Genomic DNA, 16,160 nt, shown 5'->3' on the forward strand with positions numbered 1-16,160 from the left:
CAGGGATCCTGGATGCTTGCTAAATCCTGTATAGTCCATGCAAGGAGGTGACTGCATCATTTTCAACTGTGTAAGATGAAAACTAGCTGTGTTTTTTTTTTTTTTTTTCCAACTATGCAGTGCAAGTTGCTACAGCAAGGAGATGCTGGATGTGAGCAGTCTTACCAGGAGCGTTTTCTTTCCGTGGGATGAAGTGTGAGGTCAGTGTGGCACGGCAGGGCTCCGCAGGGCTCCTRGTGCCGCCCGCTCTGCGGTGCTCAGGCCAGCAGTGGGGCTGGCAGTGCTGGTGGAAGGCACTGGCTCCCTTTGAGTTTTTATAGTAGTGCTGACACGGGTAGTGTTATGTTCACCCCCATGTGATAGCTACAGCCTTAAAGATGTCAGGCTCACTTGCAGTGGATGAAATACCTTAAAAAATATATAYAGGCCATACTTCTCTTGTCTAAGAGTTTTAAAGTCAGGAGTTTGAGGCATTAAATGTGAGCTACGAACAACACTGATCTAAGCACTTACTACCAGTTCGCTAATGCTGCCTCTGCACCAGTATTACATTTGTTTTCATCTCCTTTGCCTGTATTTTTGCCTATTCCTCCTGCACCAATTCTCAATTTCTCCATATACTGGTCTTTGCTGAACAGCCCAGCAAAGTGAACTTGGGGTTGGAAGGTAGTAAGTAGGAGGTGACAGTCTATCATCAGCTGTATTTTATCAYTGCTGAAATAACTATTTCAGCTTTATCTCAGCCTACTCTTAATTCAGATCAAGAACTACTATCTTCCCTTTTCCTGAGTTTTCAAACCTTGTAACCAATTATTTTTCAGTGCCCAGAGCTCTCCTAGGCATTCTTGTGTTTGGACAGCGTGTTTGTTAGGGAGAAAGGGCTGAGTGCTCCAGTGGCTGCAAAGCACAGGTCTAAAGCCATCAGGTTGCAAAGCAGAAGCAGTAGTAGTAGTAGTGGTGCACTGAATATTACTGTAACTCAGCACTTCTAGCTCCTTGCTGAAAACATGATGATGTGTGAGCATTTTCCTTAAAATGGCCCTTGCCCCTCCCTCTGCAGCCAGTGTGTAACTTTTTTTTTTTTTTTTTTTTTTGGGGGGAGGGGTGGAGAAGAGGGAATCAGTGAGGGAGGAGAAAGTGGATATTGTCCAAAAAGTGTGAATCACTAATTCCTCTGTTCCATGGACTAAGTACAGTGCTTTCCCAGAAAGCAGGCAGCAACTTTGCTTCAACAGCTGGCACAGCACATTTCCAGAAATCCCCACAATTCCTGAGAACAGCTTTTAACTTCTGAGCAGCTGCTGCAGGTACTGCTCTAACTTGGCTTGCTGCTTTATGAGCTGCACTGTTTTAGTGGAAACAACCCAGTGGCCATGTCAGCCTTCTGCATGAACCACTTGCTGAACTAAGTCTTTCAGGCCAGTACTGATAGACTTCTTTGCAGCATTTCCCCTGCATTGCCCCAGCCCTTCCTAAACATTTGCCTAGCTCACTGCCAGGGGAATGTGACACAGCAAGAAAGGGTTAATGGAAAAGGGTTTGTGCTTTAAGATGRTTTTGAATAGCTTTTATTTTTAGGCTTTTTATAAAAGAGACAGAGTGAAAGCCTATTGTTCCTATGGTAAGAGACCTTTACAAAGACATCAATATTTAAAGTAATTAAAAATATCTTAACAAAAGACTGCTTAAAAACTTGGCAATTTAACAAGCACTCCTCTCTCCATCGTCTTTTATTCCCATCAGACCAAGGCCAGACTGTGATCCATGTATGCTGCAACATAAACAAGTGGCATGTTATTTCTGTTCAGAGTAGTCTTGATGTATATAAGGTAGATGGTCTAGTACTGAGAGGCCTGCAATTCGCAGGGTCAGCAGGTTCGGGGTGGGGGATTTTTTTTTTCTCTCCCTCCAATAATTATTTGGCATTGTTCTTTAAACAAGAAGCCTACTATGAAGTGTCATGTTGCTGGAAAACAGTAATTCATAAACTTCACTTGGCAAGAAACTCTTCCAAGCCTGGGTTGGAGTGCCCTTTCTTCCAAGCCACTAAGCAGCCTGCGATGGGAGCCTAGTGTTTGAGGGCTTCTAGCGTCTCTGCCCTGTGGATGCAAACTCCTGAAACCACCTGGTCTGCTAATGGGCTGGATTTGTGCTCTTTACTAAAGCTAGACAACAGGCAGGTGTGTGCTGAGACTAGTTGGAAGTGGCGCTTGAAGTAAATTTGGACCTGCTGAGGCCACCGAATCTGCTCCAGAAGAACTATGGCAGTATCTAACTCCACAGACACCTCCTGTCCAAACCCTTCTAGGGGAGCAGGCAGGTTAGTAAACAAAGCAAGGTGATAAACTGGAAGATAAGAAGCAAATGACTGCTCAGTAATGTAAAGACTGACTCGGAGCTTGGTCTTTAAAGGCAGCCAGCAGCTGATCCAAGGAGCAAGCACATTCCTAAACAAGCTGCAGAGGTTAGCTCTCAATTCAGGCCTCTCCCATGACCAATTTATTCTAATATTRTTAATTGATGAAGCACTTGTGCAAGAAACCAAAAGACATACAGTCAACTGTTTTCTGGTAAGTTGGAATAATAGCATACAAAATGAGATGATAGCGATACCTTTGGCATGTGTGCAGGAGAAGCAGCTGAACAATCTTTACTTAAGAAACAAGTTAGTTTAAAATAATAATTATTTTTAAAAAGTTGTTAGAAASTGAACTGTTTAAAGTAGCACATGCCAAGAGCAGTCCTTGGCATGCAACATTGCTGAGTTGTTTATGAATGGCACTGAGCCTAAATGTATTCTTGGCTTGGGAATACAGCTCCTTTCTAGAGATGGTGTTTGGTCTAGAGGCTAACACTGTATCATGACACTTTTCCTCAAGAAGCTGTTCAAGTAGGCAAGGAGAACCTGGCCTAGCTGCCTAACCATGCAGAATTCATGCTCCTGAGAGCAGCTCTGTCTCCCTGCTTCTATTTCAGCGCGAGATACTTCTGTTTCGGCAAAGGAATGTTCTCCCTTCTGTTGAAGAGAAACTAAGATAGATGTGACTGGTATTTGACTATCTGAATAACTGCACAGTAAGAGAACAAAGTCTGTTGAAATCAGTATGTATTCTGTAGCTAGGGCCTTGCCTGGGAAAGATTTAACTTTCTGGTTAATTATTAAGCACTGAGTGACTATGGCAATTCAGACCTCAGGGTTTGACGTTCAGGAAGCCCACCTCATCTAGCAGTGTCCCTGATACTAGTGCTGAAGCCCAACTCAGGGCATGTCCTCTTGCAAATGGCAGATGGTGGCCTGGGCTGCAGTGGAGAGGTGGTTAAAAARAAAATCCAACAAACCAAAAGATGTCTGCTGTGGAAACTTGGTTTTGTTTTTTTCGGGCACATAAAACTTGCCTTGCTAGGGAAGAGCTGAACTGACTTCAGAACAGAGAAGAAACATCTGACAGGGATGGTAGGTGACCTTTTAAGTACTATACTGCTAATTAGCATTGTGTGCGTCAGTCTTGCTTATCTTGGACCATCAGCTACACAAGTGGTTTCAGCACTTGGTTCTAGCTCAGGCATGGCTTATGGGCAGGATTTACTGTTCAGGTTTTATTGACCTAACATGAAAGTGGGACTGGGTAAGTTGAACAGCTTCTTCAGGCACTCTCCTAGCTAATTTTAATTTCTTTGTGTAGGGTTCATAGCTTAGGATAAAAACATTTGGCAACATATTTTCCTCATCTCTTTGCAAAATCGGTGGCAAATTACCTGTTCACCCCAGGAAAGAGAACAATGCACAGGGTGTTATTCTGCAGACTTCTATAAAGCTTTCGGATATGCTGGTCTAGTGTCTTCAGCTTTTTCCTTAGCTCCTGTGGTAACACAATATAAATGCATTAAGCTCCTCTATTCATCTGTAATTCTGGTGAGACTGACCCCATGGCACTGTCAGGGAGGACAGCAGTGATTCTGTTTCTGGCTGGCATTTGGAAGCACAAGGGCCCAGCAGCAGGGAGAACCCTGTGCCCTACTTAAATAGCATTGCCGCTTCCTCCAGTAAAAATTAGAACTGTAAGTAGAGCTGTTCTTTCCTGTAGGACTACACAACTAGTCACTTACTTCTCTCTGTGATGTCCCTGCCATTTGCTGCACCTGTGTATTGCTCTGCCTGCTCTCAAGTGGTTGACTTCTGTTCTTGTGTAGCACCACTTGCTACCCCAAAGTAGCTATGCTGGCTTTCTGGGTTATACAGCTCCCCACAAATCATCTTACTTGATATCACGTCTCCAAACTGCTTTGCAGCCTCTTTGCTCCAGCACAAAGAGATCACCCTGCTACAGGCAGCTCTGTACCTAAGTCTGCTCAAAGTTATGACTTCTGGTTCCCACAGTAGTACCCAGGTCAACGTCATTGACCTTCTCACTAACTACAGTAAAGATGAGCTCAGCTTTAAACTCACAGAGTCAGATTGCTGCTCCTTTTCCTCACATAAGATGTCTCCTCTTTGCTTCCCATTGCTGTGATCCATTTGCCAAATCCATCTCCAGAGGTGACCTGGAGCAAGAGCCTTCCTGCTTCTTAGCCTGCTGCCTTTCACTGCCCATCCATTTATAACCTCAAGGGCATCCACAGCACTTTCGGATTTTTGGAATTCTGCAAAACAAAGAGGAGGAAAAGGCTTTGCCAGTGATGTTGCTGTCCTGCTCCTTAGCACCTGTAGGGCAGAACTAAAGATATGGAACAGGACGGAGAGGGGAAATTGAAATCACTGCAATAGGGAGATTCTCAGCTTGCTACAGGTAAGCATCAGAACCATAGACACAGCTGGTTAAATGCAACCGCATCCATGCAGTTGTTCATCCCTCCTCTTTTTAAGAGGTGACCACTTGTCAGTGAGTAGCTGCATAGTAGTCACCTCTCACTCTGGACTACAGCCAATTTTGGAACTTTTCTAAATGAAGATTTTTTTTTAAGTGATTTTTTAAATTTAATCTGTAAACTGCTCCTTAAAGCAAAACAACACTGTGCTTTCACTGGAGTACTTCAGAAACTACCACTTTGTGCATACCGAATTCCAGTTTCTCTTGCTGTTTCTGTACAGGTCCCCAAAGGCTGCTGAACAAGCCTGAAGGAAATAAATGGGCTGCAGGCAAAGCTACTCACTGAGAAAACAGCAGTTCCTGTGCTTTCCACTCTGGAGATCCCTTGGCAGGAACAAAGCTTCTAGGTCTTTCAACTGGCTGAATTCTTCTTGCAAGTCTGTCTCTGTGAATGACTTCTTTAGACCTGCCACATAAATCACAGCTTCATTTTCTATATCTAATTCTAGCTCCGTTATGAGAACATCACAGTCCAGCATCGTTCCAGTGACAGGTCTCTGAACCTGGAGTAGATCAACAGGAATAAATGTTARCATGTCAGTCTAAGCAGCAKTGTGTTTTGAACTTATATTTTGTATTACTTTTTCTCCTTACCAAAGACTGGTTAGCTATTATTTTCCTTCTCTTTTAAAAATGTGATTAATGAAGGCTATCTTAGATTATTTATAAAAAATAAGGAGATTGTGTTTGAATGCAGAACTACTCTGTAACCATTAGCCCCTGATATGTATCGGCATTTTAACACCCAGTTACTCAGGTCTTTCTTTTAAAGATTCAAATGCCAGGTCAGAACTCCTGCTGGCAGGCAGGAAAAAAAAAGGCTATAAACATGCCCTGTGTGCTAGTGGCCTAGGGAGATGGTAACAGCACAGCCAGCCAGCACCATATGCTGTTCCTGTGCTTAGCATAACTTAGGCTTTTGCTATTTGCTTTGTTTACCTTAATGCAGGATCCTGCTACTTCAGCTCCATTCAGACTTTCCACAGCAAGTTGGGCAGCCTCCAGCACTTCGTACTGGATACAGACATAGGGCTTGAAACAGGATGATAGATAAGACAGTTCAGGCTTTTCAAATACGTTAGTCCTCCCCTTTCTAAAGATACAGCTCAATAAGTTTTTATTTATTTATTTATTTTTTTTATATATATATATATATTCTCAAACCTTTCTATATTCTATATGTAACATGCCATTTTATATACATACATAAAAAGAGAGAGAGAGAGAGCACGCTATTACAAACAAGTTTCAATTAGCTCAGCAATTAATAACACCACTTTTGCCATTAAAGACCTTAGCATATCAGTTCTCCCCTAGAAAGGCCAGAAACTATCTTAGAGTCTCCAGTGCTCAGTTTAAAGCCCTCTCCCCTAAAATGGTGGTGCTTTTTCAACAGCTCATGGTCACTCTATGAAACTAGCTTGAACAGCAACAGTTATGCTCTATGAGTTGTTATTCTTGTCATTGTACAGAACAGCTTTTTTATACTCAATCCTCACAGGTCTGTTGCCAAAAAAAAAATCAAAGTGGTATTTAAGTCTTTTGACTTCACATCTTTCCAAGACATTACTTGAGAATTCCCTGCCTCTCAGCAAACTGAATGCTTTGACTGGTTCTTACCTGGTATGTTTCGGTCACTACTGTAAGAGATCGGATTGGTCCGCACCTCGCAAATTCTTTCTTCACTGACTTCAGGCAAAAGCTTTCATCAAAAGGACCTGCGTAAATTGTCAGCATGTCAGTCAGCTTGTTTCTCACCTGCAGGAACACAAATCAGAGTAGGAACTTCACAAAGCAAAGGAACTAACTGCCTGTGCCGTCAAATAAATATATAGTCTTTCTCCAAACTCAGCAATGAAAAATATTCTCACTTTAAAAAAAATTTACCTTTTCACAAATTCCAGCAAGAAGGTGAGGTGCAACATACTCTGGATCCAAATTGAATTGAATGATACTGAAAGTGGACAGGGGAACATCCTTTAGGGCTCTCTGGAGAATCTGTACGGAACAGCRTATGCAAGGCTCAAAGGGGTACAAGGCAGTGGTACAGCAAAGAATCAGAAACAAAGCTCCCAAACTTAATTCACAACTTTATTTTGCATTACTGTGCAAGGAAGCCCCCCAGGCAGGAATCACTTTGAAAATCTTACTTAGTGAGTCATGACAGGATGGTCCAGGATCAAAGCCTATTTCTAAAATGTTAAAACAGATTTAGCTAGCGTAATATTACAACTATTGCTAAGATTACTGTCAATCAGTTTTTTAAAATAGAAATCATTGCCCTCCCTGAATAAGCACAACTTTGAACTACTTTGATACTTGCTTAGACCAACCCACTCTAAGTCCATTCACCTGTTTGTTTGAAGTGCTCAGGTTACTCTGACACAAGCCAGAAGAGTCTAGTTCCTGTCTGCCCAAAAGGAGGGGTTTTTGGCCAGTCATCTGCAAGCAGTCTAAAAAACTAGCAGACAAAAGAAAGCTATGAATCACACTACATAAGTTAACAGCTTTCAAGAAGTGCCTGTCAGTGAAAAATGGTACAGTTCATTAGAGAAAAATTTAAAGAATATTCTTGGCCTCAACAGCAAAAGAAGCGTAGAATACTATGAACTCTAGGATACAATTTCTGAAAATTTTTTAAGAGCTATTATACAGTTACCAGTATTTCTCTGAAGATACAATTGCTTCTGCAAACATAACTTACTGATTTTACTGAGGATTCAAAGGAAAAACATGCGTATTTGGGAGTCTTATTACCATGGTTTGGATAAACGTGGAGGATCATTCAATTGCTTCTGGATTGTATTTTGTTGCAGCTGTAATGCAGATTTATTTTGTGATACTTCAGTCAGTCTTTCGGTTGTCAGAAGCATCTCCAAGTTTAGCTCTGCTACCTTGGGGAAAGAGAGAAGATCAGTAGTTGTCTTTCATTACAGCTAACTGTTGCTATCCAAAAAGCATGTGCTATCTCTATGGGTCACCTAGGCATATCATATTAAAGAAAGAGAGTCATGCACTTCTYGCCTTATCCTTTCCCGATGTCCTTTTTTCAAGCATGCAGCACTCCCAGCATAAACAGCAATTACCTCCAGAAAGGCCTCTCAGAAACCAGCAACACAAGAACGACAATCAATAAAAACAGCTGACTCCCTGACAAAACATATACGGTTCCCACTTCTTTGATCTGGCAAAATGGCAGGCAGTTCTGAGGACTGGAAGTGCCCAAATCAGTCTTTGCTTCAATGTCCTTCTTTGAGATCAGCAGCAACCCTGATTCGTGTCAGTGTTTGAGTACTGAAACACTGGTAATGCTCCAGATTATTGAGATTACTGGATATATGCTTAAAAGTAACAAGCYGCCAAAATTGAGGGTTTATCACAATTCCATTTTCTTTTAAATCAAAATGAGGCTGGGCAGATTTTTTTTTCCCCCATAAGTGCAACAACTTGCACGCTCTGCCATTAAGGCCTTTTACAAAATAGATAGAATTCTTAATTAGATATAGATACCTTTGCTGGTCCCTGCTCAATAAAGAATTGTGCCAATTCCAGTGCAGCTCTAGCATCTTCTGCAGGATCGTGTCCAAGCTTCTGTTCACATTGGATCTCTTTCCTAGGGCATCAAATTTAGATGTACAAGCAGGTTATGTTTTCCCAATCTGATGAACATCTTGTTTTTTTCTAAATTGTGCCTTTTTGGGGCAAAATAGCTTTCCCTCCTTCAAGAATGATTTCAATTCCGTGCAGAAGCATTCTTGTGATATGATCCCAAAAGTTACTGCAAGAAATGTTTTTGCAGTGTTGAGCACAACACTGTTTACATGGTTTGACAGAAGCAGTGGTAATACACAGTACTCTGATGCACAATTATTTTTAATTTTACTTTTCCTTAACCAATGACCCAATTCACAATTTATCAAACCTTCAACTTAGCAAAATGTGGAGCTGTAGAGTATTAACGTTCACCTTACGAATGGAGAGCACTGTATCACTGACACATATTAACTATCCAATAGTAGTTAGTACACTGAGGAGTGCAATTAAGTTAGTATTATCATACTTTCATATCTTAGTTTTTCTTTCTTGATAACTGCAATAAATCCTGTAAAGCCTTTGTGGCTTTACAATTCAACACACTGACAGTGCTGCAGACTTACAAAAAAAGCTAGTTATGTGGTTCAAGTACAAAACAAGAACTCAAATCTGGTCAGTCACAGCATCCATTTGCCCAAAGACCAGCCATTTTATTACACTGCCTGATCTTTCAAGGAGGCAGTAAAGTCTTTTTTTTATCATGTCTGTTTGCATAGCCTTCTCCTTTCTTTTGAGTTTTACTGAAGAAAAGAAAACTTCTGATGCTGCTGGTGGAAGAACAGGACCCTTTGACTTGCAATGGCAGTTTCTAATACTTCAGATAATAATGCAGTAATAAACTTACCCTAAAACAGCTTTGGCTAGAAATTTTAGCTTAAATCTTCGCCCTTCATTTCTGGCAAAAAGCAATGAAGTATCAATAACACTGGGGTGGATCATCTGGAGAAGAGAAACAGCATGCATTTAATATAGCAGCAGTCTCATGGAACTGGGTAGTAGTTCTTTGGCTATCTGTACTTCTGCCTTTTCACTTCAACTGCCAGTTTCTTACTGACAGATGACTGGCACCCAAAAATGTAGCAGATAGGAATAATGAAACAGGTCAAAATCATCTTCTTAATGTTCTGTCAGAAAGATCCAGACTGGGTTAAAAGAATAATTATAACTTAAGCATATTAAGTTTGATAAATTAAATGTAGAAGGGACTTAACTTCTTCCCATGACAGAGCTATTAAAAGCACTTGGCTGAAGCAGACAGGTAAATCTGCTGTTGCAACTACATCTGTTTCTGGACAGACTTCTTCCTTCCCTTTGCGTTCTGAACACCTTGCAAGTTTTACAGAGGTACAGGGAGGCCTTCTCTTTTAAATATTTACAGACATAAGGCTTTTCATAACAGAAAGTAATCTTTTGTTATTAACAAGTGTTTACTAATAAAATCAGGAACTGTTTGGGAGTTTTAGGTCTGAAATGAGTATCACTGGTTTRGGAAAAACACTCTTAAAGTACACTCACTTGCAAGGCTTGAAGATCAGCGTTTAAAGAATGACCCACCAATACTGCATCACGGGGAAGCAATTTTTTTAGTCTAGTTTGAATGTCTGCCAGTTTTGTTTTCACTGGAAGAAGAATCTTCCTTGTGATTCCTGAGAATCTTCAAAACAAAAGTTCGACAGGCAAAAGTAAYGCATTAGCAACAGCACTTACTGGAGGAAATTACAAGTAGGGCATGTAAAATACAAACTCTGTGTAACAGACTAGTAACAGAATGCTATTTACTGCTTCCTATATAAAASTATTCCAACATACTGCAAAGATATTAAACTGTTGTAAGTGCTACCACAGCTCTTTCGAAAGGTTGTTCTCAAGGATAATTTATTCTTAAATGATGCAGCTCTTTCTTAGCATCAGACAGCACAGGTAAGGAAACACTGCAAGGCTGATGTGGAAGTAGGTGCTTTCAAGTAACCTGAAGGTATTGGCACTTTACCTCCAGCCTAACATTGGGCCAAACTTTGGAGAAGACATGGCTTGAGTTTTGCCTCCTTTTGTTATGAAACTTGAGCTCAACCCTAGAGCTATGGGCAAGCTGATGAGCTGCTCTATTCAATTTTTACAGATGTGCAAACTTAGCTATGGAGCAGGAAGACCCAGGCTGCAATCCCATATTCTTACTTACCCTATAACCTATTTTAAGGCCAGTAGTGAAAGGGTAATCTGTGCTGTGTTATCATTAACCCATAACACAGCTTTTCCTGGAACACTGCAGAATGAAAAAGCTTCTGCCTAGACACAGGGGCACTATGTAGCAGAAAAGTGGTTATTAGTTATTCTTTCCACATAGTAAGAACTGTATTCTTAACACTGATGGAATGCAGCAGACAATTACAAAAGTATACAAGCCAAAGCCCTCTGAAAGGTCTCGATTAACAGGCTTAATTTGAAGGGATTGCAGATTTTAAAGATGAAGAGGTAAAAAAATGTGCATGCAGCTCACCTGGTGCGGTAGTTCACTATCCTGTTTTCAGGTTTGACTAGTTCATTCAAGAGGCACTGACCCTGTGCATCTACTAAGGAGACACGAGTGACTTCGTTTCCTTTTGCYGTCAGGCACTGTCAGAAAGAAGCAGAGGCAGATGGTGAATCAGCATGATGCCTGCCACCAAAAAACCTTAGCTAACATCTGCTTTGGCTGCAGCCAGCACCACTACCTAGGAGTTACTTGGAGACCTGCCACTTGCAGCTAGCAGTTAATAAACAGCTAGCTGTTTAKAGGCCCACCATAAGTATAGCAAACAAACAGGCAAGTGCAAGACAGAGAAAGCCGTTACGAAGAAGCGTCAGTTCCACAGAATCAGTTTGCACTCTGCACTATGCAACTTACACCGAGAGCATCTTTTCTGGAGAAGTTGTATAATTTAAAAGTGGAGCCTGGGCTGTATCTTTAGTCACCCAAAGGTGATGTCAAGTTGGCATTTCTGCAAGGTCGAGACTATGCTAAGGGAGGGTTCTTACCACAGTAAGCTGCAAGAAGAACTGTGATGGGGAAAGGAAAGGTATGTACRGTAGGAAGAAATCCTTCCCCTTCCAAACTTGGGGAGGAAGAATTCCAGAACAGTCTCAGGAGGTTATTGCAGCAAGAGGGAMAGGCCTTGTGGATCCAGCTGCTGTTCTGAGTCAAGGCAGAACCAAGCGCTCTGCTGCAGTGCACAGGATAAAGGTAACATTTCCTTCTTGTCTTCAGAACTGTTTTCTGAGTCCTTCCCATGTGGCTGCCTTAGCACTGATGCCCCAACGAAGGGACTAGCAGTGGTCATTAATGTGTGAGAAGTGGTTTAGCAAATACGTGAGTGTTGGCTCTCTGCGGAATAGCTAATAGGAGACCAATTGCTTGACCATGTTCTGTAAGGCCACACGTTTATTTTTACCATTTCACAGTCGAGACCAAAGAGGGGACTGCTGTCTGTCCTCTGCTCATCACACTCTGTGTACACATAGTTCTCACACCCAGGGGAGCCTAGAATGAAAAGATACCTGTGATTAAGACCCCTCTCATATATAACTCATCATCTATTAAGGCAGGCAGTGGAGATGATTTAAGGGATCAATAGGCCTATCTTACATGATCAAACATGCCACTAACTGTCAAAAATCTAAAAAACCTCTCAAAAACTGACCTTTCATGGGATAATCATTTTTTTTCAGCTCTTCTGAAGTTAAAGTATAGCTAGTCAGGCCTCGCTTTTCTTCTCCGTATTTCTGGATAACAGGATCCCACTGCAAATCTGAGCTGTTAGGAATATAATGGCTGCCAGTGGAAGTCAAACCTGTAATATACAATTAGAAATCAGAACCATTTGTCAAGCTCAGGTAGCAATCCCTACTTGCAGTTAGTTTTCTCCTTTAGTATGTACGCTAAGAGGCTGCACCTTTTCAAGTAAAGCATTACCTGAAGCAATGAATTATAAAACTCAGAATACCTAAATCTTATTCTCAGTCCAGCTACTGACACTATTAGCTGATCAAGAGCAAGTCACATTACAAGGCTCTGTGCCATGTTCCCTTCAGTAACAGAGAGAACATACTTTCCTCAGAAGCATCACAGCATAACAGTCTCTTATTYTGTGAGYTGTTAGAGAAATTCACTTTTTTTTTTTTTTTAATACCTTCTCTGTGAAATTCTTTCCCATAAATATTAGGAGCAAATGTGTTCTTACATKTGGCTTACAAAGAAACAAACACTGAATTGACCCCAGAATCCACAGGTGTATGAAGTTAGACTACCCTGCAGGGATTCTCCGCAGTTTACACTTAAATGAAAATATACCTGACATCTCAGATCTGTGACTGTGCAGTAGATTTACAGTCCAGATGCTACAGGACTTTTCAACACATTGAAAGTAACAGCTGTTCATTCTCCCATTTAGGACTTGAATTCAATGTTCTTTGTGTTACACTTCTAAAGATTTCAGTGAAGTTCTCATTGCAGTCTCTTGCAGGTTTTGTACAAGCCTGTAGGATTACAATCACCTCTATAAAGAGTATAAAAATAGGAAATCAGTTGTCAACACACCTATTCTTTACCTTGATTTGCTGCTCAGTATAACAAAGAATATTAATAACAAATGTGTAACTACCCATCTTGAATCTTAAATCTCTGTATCTTTTACTATACTCATCTTAGAATAAAATGATCATAAAATGGGTAAGGAAGCATTAGAATTTTGGATTGAACCTGTTAAAAACTCTCTATTTTTTGCATTTACTTGTGATAATAAGCCCAACATAGAGCAAATGAACTAGTCAGGGTAACTGGCCTTATGGTTTAAGCCACTATGTGTTCTCCTTTGTAAACAAGTTTACCATAGCAGCTTTTTGGGATTGCACACTATGCATAGCCATTACGCTACTATTCAAAGTGAATCGCTGTGGTTGAAAGAGATGATGCAAAACCAAGGAAGATACCTTGTGCAGTGCTCTGAGGATTCACGTTTGCTTCTTCTCCATACAGGCTGGCTAGGAAGTTGGCTGAAGAAGGTGGTAATGTGAATCTCTGAAAAAGAAGACACACTAGAGACTCTGAATTGTAACCAAAAAAAAAAAATCAAGCAGAGTGTTACAAATAAATAAGATGTCTCTTTATCCCTAAAACCATCCAAATTTGGAGGACAAGAATGAAATTATAATAGTAAGAGTGTGTTTTAGATTCTCTCAACAACAACAAAAAAAACTTTTTTCAATGGTATACACCACAGGTCTTTGTACTAAAGGATATCTCTGCCTTGCCTGATACGATCAAGAAGGTTAATCTCAGACTTGCACTGACAGAAACTAAAGCAAGTTCCAAACTTTCCAGTTAATTTGTGATTTGCATCTGCTGCAGTTGAGAGAGAATTCTTAGAAATCTCAATCAAAATACATCTGTCTTCCTGCAGAAATGTTGGCTGTAAATCAGAAAATTAAAATAATTATATTATTTTGGGGAGAAACTTGACATTAAATGCAAATAGTAAAGGCGAGATTTTCAACTGGTGGGAATAGCTTAACTATTGAAATTCTGCTCACTCACACTCAGAGTAAATTCCAAATCAACTGAGGTATCTTTAATCTCCTTGGCATCTTAAAGATGCAGAAAGCAGAGTGCTGAAACAWCAATGTATAAACATTTCATCTGCTAAGGCTTCAAAGACATCAGTCTTGAAAATCCCTGAATATCAAAGCTACCAGCAGTGGATGCTCTCATTCTCCTGCTTTGTGATTCAAAGATAGCCACTTCCAGTTGGCAAGGTAATAATTTCCCTGCAGTGATTAAACCCTGGGATGTGGCTTCATGACTGGAAGAAGCATAGTAGGCAGCAATACAGTTTGGGGACTTACATGCCGGAACACTTTTCTGAGGTGTTTAAACTGTAAATAGAATTTGTAGAAATGGAGTTGGCTCATTTCATGCAGAACAATAACCACAACCCCAGCCAGGTAGCGTTGGTGATAAATACGGCACCAGCTGCAATAAAAAAATAAAATAAAAATAAAAATAAGGAAAACAATTATCAAATAYTCTTAAAAATAAACTTGGAGCCAGTCCAGCTTTCATGTCAGTCAATGGCAGAGTGCCAAATGACTTCAATGAGAAGGAGCTTTTATAGCTTATCTCAACCAGCCACATATTCCAGGAAGCAACAGAATACCGGAGACAGAGAATGAACTGTAGCTGAATTCTGCATCGGCAGCATTTGAAATCAAAACCTGCCTCATCTTTATGCATCAGAACATGAATACACATAAATAAGTTCAGCTGTAGTGATGCACTCTAGTCAACGAAATTGATGAGTAAAATGACTTTATCAGAATTGAATGTTTCACAAAATCATTTTCCAATCAATATTAATTTAAAGTGATAACAATTTTGCCTCAAGTTTTATTTCAAGTTTTGCTACATTTAATCACACTTTCCCCATCCAAGGTTATATACCCTCTATATACCCTCCTCAGCTTTTCCCTTCCACTGCTGAAAAGTTCAGGTTAAAAAAGGGCAAAGTGATTAAAAATGTTTCTCCCAAAACACTCTATAAGGGGTTTCAATTACTTTTGACACAAAACAYGTTGTTAATATTTTTGATGTGATATTTTATTATTCATAGCAGGAAAATCGTTCCACAAAACATCGTTTTTAGTTTTTGAAAACTGGATGAAATGGATGCATTTTTGTCAGCAAAGGAATCCTGGTTTCTGGCCAGGTCTAGCAACAACTGTATCTTTATAGTACAAGCAGTCATTATGGCAACGAGCTGAAAGGATTCCGAACCAGCATGACCGTATGCCTTTACATAAGTTATCACAGCCTGCAGGACCGAAGACACAACAGCCTCCCAAATGTGTTATACCTGGGTTGTGCTGCATTGTGGCATTTTCCCAAAGCTGCATACTTTAACAACTCATACACCTGGTCATGGCTGATTTCACAGTCCTCACCAAATAATGCTGCAGACAAGCGTGATGACTTTTCCTGTAAAAGGGAAATGCTAATAAAGAAAGGTTTTCTGTAATCATACATGTTCATGGAAAATGAAGGGAATTACATGATAAAACAGAACCATTTACTATTTATGTACAATAAACTACATTTAAAATAACTTTTCCTATCGCTAYCAACAAGTTTCCTTTCAGATAATACTTTAGTATTAAATTTATAACCCAGATGCCCTAATCTCAAAGATGTATTTAATAAGGATTAACATATGTAGAATTATGTTCCAGGGAGACCTAAGGTTACTTAGTTTGTAAACACGGTGTTCTGCTCTCTCAACCTATTCACCCACTTGCTGCTGTAGAGCTTCGGGCATTTATACAAAGGTTATATGRAGCTTGTTTACTTCATTTATATTATGTGATCTCTTTTTGGCAGATAACATTTGCTGACTCCTGCAGGAAAAAAAAAATGTTTCAGTAAAATCTAAGGAAACTGTAGGAAGAGAGCATCAGATAGAAGAGAGGGAAAGCAGACTATACCACCCAAGTCAACACAACCTTTCTTAGAGCCGCATTTCTCAACTCATGAATTTTCCTAAAAGCTAGAAGTAAACAAACGACTGCAGAGACGTCCACTTGTCATTTGGCCTGATCCAGTGGAGCGCCCACAAAAACATTAAAGATAATCTTTGTTACACGATGGAAAGACATCATACTGTGCAGGAAGAG

At 40.3% G+C, this 16,160-nt stretch overlaps 1 protein-coding gene across 1 annotated transcript in view; it reads right to left on the bottom strand.

Annotated features, from left to right (window-relative positions):
• Positions 1-1,552: 1,552 nt before the first annotated feature.
• REXO5 (RNA exonuclease 5) overlaps positions 1,553-16,160 on the bottom strand; it is a 16,049-nt gene continuing 1,441 nt past the window's right edge. Inside the window, exons 2-19 of the mRNA XM_085302192.1 lie at positions 15,347-15,468; positions 14,340-14,466; positions 13,428-13,515; positions 12,140-12,289; positions 11,891-11,979; positions 10,960-11,075; positions 9,978-10,116; positions 9,307-9,401; positions 8,379-8,481; positions 7,626-7,762; positions 7,221-7,329; positions 6,756-6,866; positions 6,489-6,626; positions 5,808-5,900; positions 5,152-5,371; positions 4,448-4,641; positions 3,757-3,860; positions 1,553-1,771 (exon numbers count right to left, since the gene is read on the bottom strand). Coding sequence (XP_085158318.1) covers positions 1,702-1,771; positions 3,757-3,860; positions 4,448-4,641; positions 5,152-5,371; positions 5,808-5,900; positions 6,489-6,626; positions 6,756-6,866; positions 7,221-7,329; positions 7,626-7,762; positions 8,379-8,481; positions 9,307-9,401; positions 9,978-10,116; positions 10,960-11,075; positions 11,891-11,979; positions 12,140-12,289; positions 13,428-13,515; positions 14,340-14,466; positions 15,347-15,468 — 2,205 coding nt within the window. The 3' untranslated portion in view covers positions 1,553-1,701. The remainder of the gene's footprint in view (positions 1,772-3,756; positions 3,861-4,447; positions 4,642-5,151; positions 5,372-5,807; positions 5,901-6,488; positions 6,627-6,755; positions 6,867-7,220; positions 7,330-7,625; positions 7,763-8,378; positions 8,482-9,306; positions 9,402-9,977; positions 10,117-10,959; positions 11,076-11,890; positions 11,980-12,139; positions 12,290-13,427; positions 13,516-14,339; positions 14,467-15,346; positions 15,469-16,160) is intronic.

This window comes from Rhea americana, unplaced genomic scaffold, assembly GCF_003343005.1.
Source record: "Rhea americana isolate MKP2758 unplaced genomic scaffold, rheAme1 scaffold_10, whole genome shotgun sequence".
NCBI lineage: Eukaryota > Metazoa > Chordata > Aves > Rheiformes > Rheidae > Rhea > Rhea americana.